The sequence below is a fragment of the Carlito syrichta genome, unplaced genomic scaffold (genome assembly GCF_000164805.1).
Source record: "Carlito syrichta isolate Samal-C Ts95f unplaced genomic scaffold, Tarsius_syrichta-2.0.1 Scaffold303189, whole genome shotgun sequence".
NCBI classification, from domain to species: Eukaryota; Metazoa; Chordata; class Mammalia; order Primates; family Tarsiidae; genus Carlito; species Carlito syrichta.
In genome coordinates this window covers 350,528-360,387 of record NW_007247285.1, presented here as the reverse complement: position 1 = coordinate 360,387, position 9,860 = coordinate 350,528, and the positions used below count along the sequence as shown (strand labels likewise).

At 53.9% G+C, this 9,860-nt stretch overlaps 1 protein-coding gene across 1 annotated transcript in view; it reads left to right on the top strand.

Annotated features, from left to right (window-relative positions):
* Positions 1–2,758: 2,758 nt before the first annotated feature.
* The window catches only part of ZNF500 (zinc finger protein 500), an 11,291-nt gene continuing 4,189 nt past the window's right edge, over positions 2,759–9,860 (top strand). The window contains exons 1-5 of the mRNA XM_008058041.2: positions 2,759–2,802; positions 3,410–3,919; positions 5,702–5,873; positions 6,083–6,147; positions 7,545–7,653. Coding sequence (XP_008056232.1) covers positions 3,509–3,919; positions 5,702–5,873; positions 6,083–6,147; positions 7,545–7,653 — 757 coding nt within the window. The 5' untranslated portion in view covers positions 2,759–2,802; positions 3,410–3,508. The remainder of the gene's footprint in view (positions 2,803–3,409; positions 3,920–5,701; positions 5,874–6,082; positions 6,148–7,544; positions 7,654–9,860) is intronic.

Here is a 9,860-nt window from a genome sequence, read left to right as displayed (position 1 = left end):
GCAGGTCGAAGCTGCAGTGGCTGGGAGTGGCCACTGCACTCCAGTCTGGGTGACAGAGTGAGACTCCAACTCAAAATAAAATAAATAAATAAAATAAAATAAGTAAAATAAATAAATAAAAGTGCCTCTGGGAAGGGCAGTTTCCAGTAACTGGTTGTGAGCGATTAATGCTATAGATTGTATGCCAGAAAAAATAAAACATGAGAAATGATGGAGAGGAGGAGTAAAAGAAGAGAGAGGAACAAGACAGGCATGGTGGCTAGTGTCTGAAATCCCAGCTACTCAGGAGGCTGAGGTGGGAGGATCACTTGAGGCTGGGGCCTGGTCTCGAACTCCTGGCCTTAAGTGATCCTCCCGCCTCGGCCTCCCAAAGTCCTGGGATTACAGGCATGAGCCACCATGCCTGGCCTCTATCTAAAACAATTTTAAAAACATGCCTGCAGTCCAGGCTCGGCTCAGTCTGTAATCCCAGCACTTTGGGAGGTCAAGGTGAGGGGATCGCCTGAGCCCACAGGATCGAGAACAGCCTGGGCAACTTGGTGAGACCTCGACCCTACAATAAATAAAAAATTAGCTGGGCGTGATCGTGCGCACCTGTAGTTCTGGCTACTTGGAAGACTGAGGCAGAAGGATTGCCAGAGTCCACCAGATCGATGCTGGGGTGGCCGTGAGTATGTCTCTGCCCTCCAGCCTGGGCAACAGAGTGAGACTCCAGTTCAAAAAACAACAACAACAAAAATACCAGCAGTCCCAGTATATGGGAGGATCACTTGAGCCTTGAGTTTGAGGCTGCCGTGAGCTATGATTGTGCCAATGATCTCCAACCTGGAAAACAGAGCGAGATGCCATCTCACTGTTTTATTTTTGAGTCAGAGTCTCACTCTGTCTCCCAGGTTGGAGTATAGTGACACGCTGATGGCCACTGCAGCCTTGACCTGCTGGACTCAGGCAATCCTTCCACCTCAGCCTTTCAAGTAGCTGGAACTACAGGTGTGTGTCACAATCCCCGTCTAATTTTTTGATTTATTGTGGAGACGAGGTCCTGCTAAATTGTCCAGGCTGGTCTCCAATCCTTGGGCTCAGGCAATCCTCTCGGCTCTGCCTCCCAAAGTGCTAGGATTACAGGCATGAGCCACCACACCCAGCCTGATGCCATCTCTTTAAAAAAAATTTTTTTTTAGCCGGGCTCGGTGGCTCAGCCTGTAATCCTGCACTTTGGGAGGATGAGGTGAGTGGATTGCCTGAGCCGGCGGGTTCGAGACCCGTCTGGGCAGCGAGACCTCATCTCTACAATAAATCAAAAAATCAGCTGGGCATGGTAATGCATGCCTGTAATTCCGGCTACTTGGAAGGCTGAGGCGGAAGGATTGCCGGAGCCCAGCAGGTTGAGGCTGCGGTGGCCGGGAGCGGCCACTGCACTCCAGACTGGGTGACGGAGTGAGACTCTGACTCAAAAAAAAAAAAAACACAAAAAACTTTTGTGTGCCTAGACGGCCTCCCCCAGGTTCTGTGACAACACCAGTGACTATCTGTCAAGTTTCCTCCTATTCACCATGCCTGTTTGGCACAAAGCAGAGCCCAACACATAGTCATTGACAAAATTAACAAAGGAAATAGATAAGCAATTGATAACAAAAATGGCCCAAGCAAATAACTTTTGAGGCCTTACTTTTTTTTTTTTTTAGTTGGAGTCTCGCTCTGTCACCCAAACTAGAGTGCAGTGGCACACTCACGGCCACCACATCCTTGTCCTGCTGGGCTCAGGCAATCCGTCAGCCTCAGCCTTCCAAGTAGCTGGAACCACAGGCATGTGCTACCACGCCCAGCTAATTTTTTGATTTCTTGTAGAGATAAGGTCTCGCCAAGCTGCCCAGGGTGGTCTCGAACCTGTGGGCTCAGGCAATTCTCTCACCTCGGCCTCCCAAAATGTTGGGATTACAGGCGTGAGCCACTGCACCTGGCTGGGGCCTTATTTTCATAATCCCTAGTAAGAGAGGTTTGGCTTAGAAGAGCCACCTGGGTTCCAACCTCCCCCAACCCTGCCGCTTACTAGCTACGTGGGACCTCGGGCAGGTGGCTGCAACTCTTTGTGCCTCAGTTTCCTCATCTATATAATGGGGATGATAGTACCTGTCACTCAAGGTTCTTTCAAAGATAAGCCGAGTTAATAATTGCAAAGCGCTTAGAACCGTGCCTGGCACAAAGTGCCATGTAAGTTAAAAAAGTAAGTTTCCAGAATCTTCACCGTGGACTTTCTCGGGCCAGGGTAGAGTGGGCGTGGAAGACAGGTGGGGAGAGGAGCCCAGAGACTGCAGGGCCGCCGACCTCTCGTGCGTGCTCACCGAAACTGTTGGACTACGTTATCCACAATGCCTCCCGTGGGCCCGCCTACGCGGTCTCGTTCGACGCCGGACCGCGGGTTCGACCAAGGGTGAGAAGACTACGTTACCCACAATGCCACGCGTGGGCCCGCCCATGCGGCCTTGTTTCCACGCCCCGACAGCCAGGTTAGCCAATAGCGCACGAGGACTGCGTTACCCACAATGCCTCGCGCAGGCCCTCCCACACGGCCTAGTTCCCACGCCCGGTTGGGCTGTTCGGTCCCGCAAATCGGTGTCCCGGGCCAGCCAGCCTGCCCAGTGCTCGCGGCTCCGGTCCTCCCAGGCCTGCTGCTCCGGCCGCACCCCGAGCTCTTTACAGCCCGCAGCGCTGCCAGTGAGTGCGGGCTCGGGGGCGCGAACCCTGGCTCAAGCTTTCTTTCCGCGGTCCGCGCCAGCGCCTGGGCCTGTGCTCTGGCCCCGGGCACCGCTCACGCTCCACCTGCGGGAGTGAGACGGCAAAGAAGCCGGCTGGAGAGTCCCCGCCCTGCTAGGACCCTGGAATTGGAAGGGCCATAGTGACCGTCCACTCGCGGGTACCCGACGGGACCGCGGAGGGGCTTCAGGGCTCGAGGAACCCAGACATCAGGGTCAAGTTGGGGCGGAATCTGCATCTTCCTGGTAGAAGTTGCCCCGGTTTTCATCAGATTTCCAAAGGAACCCCTTCCATATAGGGCCAACTGTGATCATGGAAAACCACGTTTCTCGAGCTCTGTCCACTTCCTGGGCGCCGCACTAAACCCTTCCCAAGCATCCCTTTGAGTCCTACCAGCAGCCTTTGTGTAGGCCGCGTTATCAGCTCTGTTTTTCCAATGAGAAAACAAGCCTAGAGATGTTAAGTAACTTGCCCGGGAATTGGCAGATGATGGTTAGTACATGCGTTAGTAGGTGGTTAGCTGGGTTGATCTACTTCAACCCTTTTCCTTTTACTGATGAGGATGAGTTGGCCCTGGAACCAGGGGGCTTTCAGGTGCAAAGGACTTGTCCAGACCCAGTGCTGCCCTCCAGATGATTTTCTCATCTTTCCACAGAACCCTGAAAAAAACATCTATTCCTGTGCCTGGCCAGAGGTATAGGGAGAGACAGATTTGACGCCAAGGCCTGAGAAGCACCAAGGCCCGCTGGGAACAATGGCCACCACCCCTGGCCTCCAACCCCTGCCACCACTGGAGCAGGACCTGGAGCAGGATGAGATCCTGATCGTGAAGGTGGAGGAAGATTTCTGGGAAGAGGAGCCCTCTCTGGAGACAGAAGACCCCAGCCCCGAGACTTTCCGCCAGCTCTTCCGGCTCTTCTGCTACCAGGAGGTAGCTGGACCCCGGGAGGCCCTGAGCCGGCTCTGGGGGCTCTGCTGCCGCTGGCTGCGGCCGGAGCTGCGCACCAAGGAGCAGATTCTGGAGCTGCTAGTGCTGGAGCAATTCCTGAGCGTGCTCCCGGGGGAGATCCAAGCGCGGGTGCGCGAGCAGCAGCCGGAGAGCGGTGAGGAGGCCGTGGTCCTCGTGGAAGGGCTGCAGCGGGAGCCCAGGAGACAGAGGCAGAGGGTGAGGTGGGGGTCATTTTGGCCCTGAGGTGAGGAATTGGGCCCCTGCTGAGGTCTGCAGCTGGAGAGTCCTTGGTCATTGGGTGTCCAGGCTGCTAACTGAGAAAGGCTACTACAAAGTGTTTCTCAGCCTTGGCCAATGGGTGTCCACCCTTTGATTAACCACATCCCGCCCCATGAGTCCTTTATAAGCTATGGGGATTGGTTCCCCATCCCAGCACAGACCAAGCACAGGTTTTGATGGGAGGGAAGTGCAATGTTTTCCAAGGCAGGGCTTTGGGAGTTGATGTGACCCCCAAAGTGGGGGAACTCTGGGAAAAAAAGACCAGTGACTGGGAGAAGGCCTGGTTGGAGCCCTCAGAGGGTCCTCCATTTCTCTAGAACTCCAAAACAGTAACTGCCAGCCTCATGTAACTTTTTAAATTAGAACTAAGTAAAATTTTAAATGTGAGCTGGCCATCTTTCATGGGCTTGGTTGTCACACATGGCTAGTGGCTGCTGTACTAGACAGGATAGACAGGACACCTCCGTCATCGAGGATATTGCCTCTCTAGTGCCCAATCTGACTCCTTCCATCCACATTTGTTGATGTTGTTATTATTATTATTTTGTAGAGATGGAGTCTTGCTATGTTGCCCAGGCTGATCTTGAATTCCTGGCCTCAAACAAGGTTCCCAAAGTGCTGGAATTACAGGCACGAGTCCCTGCACCCAGCCTTTCCAGCCACATTTGGAGAAATGTGGGAAACCTCATAGAGTCCTCCTGCTTCAGTCTTAGTCATTGAATTCTCTGAGATTAAAAAAGAAAAGTTCTACTACCTATTGTTTCCATTCGTTGTTCAGTGCTGTGCCCGGATGAGGCATGGCCAGCGCTGACCCTGTGGCCGTGCCGTTGGCCATACACTGCTATTCTTTTGTGCTCTACAGAACAGGTACATCCCCTAAAACTTTTCCGCAATGTGAGTTCACTGCGGTAAGCAAATCCTGCATCATAGTGGCCAAGAACTCAGGGTCTCTTCCCAGTCGGCCTCTTTCCTGGCCCCTCCAGCTTCGATGGTTGGGGTTCTTGGTGTAGCTTCCCACTTTCACAGTGTTGCACTGTCACCTCCACACATACACCTCATGGCTGTCACTGAGCAGAGGAGCGGGATGCTGGATGAGAGGGAACCTGAGACAGGACCTCAGAACTAGTTTTGCCGTTCCCTGGGAATGGCTCTTGTCCCAAGTACTTTTTTTTTTTTTAATAAAATTTTTTTTTAAGTGATGAGGTCTCACTGTATTGCCCAGGATGCTCTTGAACTTCTGGGCTCAAACAGTCCTCCCGCCTTGGCCTCCCTAAGTGCTGGGATTGCAGGAGTGAGCTACTGTGCCCGACCTCAAGTACTGTTGCAGAGCTCAGTTCTGAAACCCAGTTTCATCCAAGTCACATTTTCTGAAATTAGGAAATAGATCATCCCAGGGCAGATGATTTCAGAAAATCTAGCAAATACAGTAACGTGAATTCTGAAATGAGACTGGGGCTGACTCGGGGCCCTTCTAGCCCAGGGTCTGTTGGGAGCATCAGGAATGGGGGGTAAGAATGTGACGGTGATGTCACCATGGTATGACAGGGAGAGACTGTGGAGTAGAACAGGCCACCCTGTGCCCAGGCTGGGAGGCGGAGGGAAGGGGTCTGCAGACAGCCCTGGGGATATGCGTCGCTGGCTGGGATGCCCGAGGCAGGGCGTTGGGGTTTTTCTTCTGCCCTTCTGGGAGCTGGTGAGCAGATCTCTGTCTGTGTGCAGGACTCAGAGGTGCCTTCTTACGATGAGGTGCCCCTTGGGACAGGGGGACAGGCCTTGAGACGCCAGGTGGAGGCTCAGCCAGAGGAGCCATCCCTGGAGGAAGAGCCTCAATGCCCCAGCCAGCAGCCCTCAACTCACCTGAGCCACAGACCCCCGCTGTGGCCAAAGAGGGGTGAGTAGCCACTCCCAGAGCAAGAGCAGCGCTGCAGGGGAGGGTGGTGAAGGTGACCAGAGTGTTGCCCAGGCAGGGCCGGCTGGATGCAGGTACACAAACTGCCCAGCCAGGACTGGAACTTGGGTGGGGAGCTGCCGGGGTATGCGGGGGCCAAAGGGTGGGGTGACCCGTGTGGGCTCTGCCAGTGACCGTCTGCTCCTTCCCAGGCCCACCAGCCTCCTGGGACCAGGAACCAGCGACGTCGTCATCTTTCCTTTCCACCTGGTCCCAGGTGAGCAGTGCTCCTGGCCTGCAGCATCCCGTGTCTGAGCCCACTCTTTTGTGCCACACCCCCTTAAGGAGACCCCTCCCTCCCTGTGTCCAGGGCTTTGGACGTCAGAGGAGCCCCCCTGGAGTATCTCCTTTTTGCCCCAACTCTGGCCTCCAGGGAAGTCTTGCCTTCTCCCAGAGGCCATCTGTATAGCAGGCCATGCCTTGGAAGATTCTGGGGCCCATCAGTAAGTCAGAGCAGTGACTCCACCTCCAGCTGGGTGCTGGACTTTCTTGGAACTTGGGAAAATGCAGGTTCCTTCCACACCCTCCATCTGGAATGGGAGTCTTCTTGTTTTGCTTGTTTGATTTTTTTTTTTTTTTTTTTGAGTTGGAGTCTCATTCTGTTGCCCAGGCTGGAGTGCAGTGGCATGCTTATGGCCACCACAGCCTTGACCTCCTGGGCTCAGATGATCCTTCTGCCTCAGCCTTCTAAGTAGCTGGAACCAAAGGCACATGCCACCATGCCTGGCTAATTTTTCATGATTTATTGTAGAGATAAGGTTTCACCATGTTACCCAGACTGGTCTTGAACCTGTGTGCTCAGGCAGTCCTCTTACTTCGTCCTCCCAAAGTGCTAGGATGGTAGGCGTGAGGCCCCGCCCCTGGCCTGTTTGCTTTTTAAACAATAACTTTATTGGGATACAATTCATGTGCTACGTAATTCACCAATTTAAAGTGTATAGCTTTTAGTTTATTCACAGAGTTATGCGACCATCATCACCACAGTCAGTTTTAGAACATTTTCATCCCCCCCCCCAAGCACCCTGGACCCATTAGCTCTCCCTGTTTCTCCCCCAGCCCCTGGCAGACTCCTAAGCTATGTTCTGCCTCTGTGGATTGGCCTGTTCTGCCATGGTTTGCTTGTTTTCAACTGTTCCCAGGTCAGTCTAGTGCTGGACTTGGGGGCCACTGGCCAGGGGCTTCCTGAAGTCCCCAGTTTGCCCTGTCTGGGTCCCAGGGCTGGCTGGTGCGGAGGCATTGGGTGCTGTCATCTCCCTGTGGGGCATAAGCCCCAGCAGCTGAGCGCCCAGTGGGTCAGCTGCTCCATGCCTTGAATCTGCCCTTCTGCAGTGCTCTCCCAGCCCTGCAGCGGCGCGACACCATTGTCCCCAAGAGCAGTGTCAGCTGTGTCGGAAGTCAGGACTGGGGTGGGGAGGTGGACAGCAGCATCTGGAATTTGGAGTGTGGGGTGGAGGAAGGAGAGGGAGGGACAAGACTCACCACCGTGAGGAGACTGGAGAGGACGGGGTGCCCCGCCAGGCTTGGGGCAGTGGGGGCTACAGCTCCCTGGGCCAGTGGCCTCAGTCGGGGAAGTAGCTCGCCCAGGCCAGGACTGAGGGGGGCACATTCCAGCAGGCACCGGTGACCTTGGAGGACGTGGCTGTGTACCTGTCAGCGGAGGAACGGGGATGCCTGGACCCAGCTCAGCAGGACCTCAGCTGGGATGGGCCGCCGGAGCAAGAGGGTAACGGGCAGGGGAACTGTGTTCTCCCGGGAGAGGTGTGTTAAAACAGGAGCTCGTGGGCGCCAGCTCTAGGGGCGGGTTCAGACAGCCAGCACATGGTCACAGCCAGCGCCACCTGTGTCCCTTCGGCATCCCATCTGCAAGAGCATGTGGCCAGTCGCCCATGACCAGGCAGATGCCCAGAGTGACCTTGGGGTGCTGTTGTCCGCACTGGCCTTCCACACGTCGGTCCTGCCCACCTCCCTTCCCACCTGTCCTGGATCTGCAGAGCTGCTCCCCGAGGCCTGGCTGAGAGACCACGCCCTCACCTCCCCACACACACCACGCCATCAGCACCATTCCTGCCCCGTTCCTTCTGCTCTTCCTCTGCCTGTTTGTCTCTTCCTTCCACTCTTGGTGCTGCTGAAATCTTTCCTAGCTGGGCGTGGTGACTCACACCTGTAATCCCAGCATTTTGGGACACTGAAGTAAGAGGATTGCCTGAGTCCACAGGTTCAAAACCAGCCTGGGCAACATGGTGAATCCTCATCTCTACAATAAAAAAATTTGCCAGCTGTGGTGGCACACGCCTATAGTTCCAACCACTTGGAAGGCTGAGGCAGAAGGATTGCCTGAGCCCAGCAGGTCAAGGCTGCAGTGACCATGAGTGTGCCACTGTACTCCAACCTGGGCGACAGAGTGAGACTCTGACTTAGAAAAAAAAAAAAGAAGCCTTTCCTAGCAGCACATGTCAGGATTCTCCACAGAAGCAGAACCAGTGAGAGATGCACGGGCACTAACACAGGTGGGGTGCGAGGAATTGGCTCACTCGGGTGGCCTACTGGCTTGCTCATAGGAGCTAGCAAGCCTGAAGTCTGGGCAGGCTAGCAGGCTGGACACGTAGAACTTCCATTGCAGTCTTTTTTTTTTCTTTAGTGGAGTCTCACTTCGTTGCCCAGGCTAGAGAGCAGTGGCATGTTCACGGCCTCCTCAGTGTCAACCTGTTGGGCTCAGGCGATCCTTCCACCTCAGCCTTCCAAGTAGCTGGAACTAGAGGTGTGTGCTACCACACCCAACTAAATTTTTGATTTACTGTAGAGATGAGGTCTCACCAAGTTGCCCGGGCTTTTCTCAAACCTCTGGGCTCAGGCAATCCCCTCACCTCAGCCTCCCAAAGTCCTGGGATTACAGGCTTGAGCCACCGCGCCTGACCCCCTTGCAATCTTGAGGCAGAATTCCTTCGCTGGGAAACCTCCATGACTTCCTTCCTCTTTAAGGCTGAATAATATCACCGTATGCGTGTAGCACATTGTATATATCCATTCATTTGTGGAGAGACACTTGGGCTGCCTCCCTGTTTTAACTGCTGTGAAGAATGCCCCAATGAACAGGGTGTATGGATATCTCTGAAAACCCAGCCTTTGATCTCTTGGGTACAGATCCAGAAACGGGATTGCTGGGTCACGTGGCATTTAATTTTTTCAGTACCCACCATACTGTTTTTCACAGGAGATGAACCTTTTTTTTTTTTGAGTTGGAATCTTACTCTATCACCCAGCAGGGAGTGCAGTGTCACACTTATGGCTACCCCAGCGTCAACCTGCTGGGCTCATGCGATCCTTCAGCCTCAGCCTTCCAGGTAGCCAGAATTACAGGCGTGTGCTACCATGCTTGGCCAATGTTTGATTTATTGTAGAGACAAGTTCTTGCCAAGTTGCTCGGGCTGGTCTCGAGCCTGTGGGTTTAGGCATTCCACTTGCCTTGGCCTCCAAAAGTGCTGGGATTACAGGCTGAGCCACTGAGCCCGGCCTAGATAAACCACTACATTCCTGCCACCAGTGCACAGGGGTTTCAATTTTTCCACATCTTCACAAACACGTTTTCTTTCTTCTTTTGTTTTTTTTTTTGTTGTTGGTTCTTTTTTGAGTCAGAGTCTCACTCTGTCACCCAGGCTGGGATACAGTGGCATGATCATGGCTCACTACAGCCTGGACCTCCCAGGCTCAGGCAATTCTTCCACCTCAGCCTCCTGAGTAGCTGGGACTATCGGTGCATGCCATCACAGCCAGCTGATTTTTTGTAGAAATGGGGTCTCACTATGTTGCCTAGGCTGATCTCAAACTCCTGGGCTCAAGCAATTCTCCCACCTCAGCCTCCCAAAGTGCTGGGATTACAGGTGTGAGCCACTATACCTGGCTCAATTGCTCTTTTTTTTTTTTTTTGAGTTG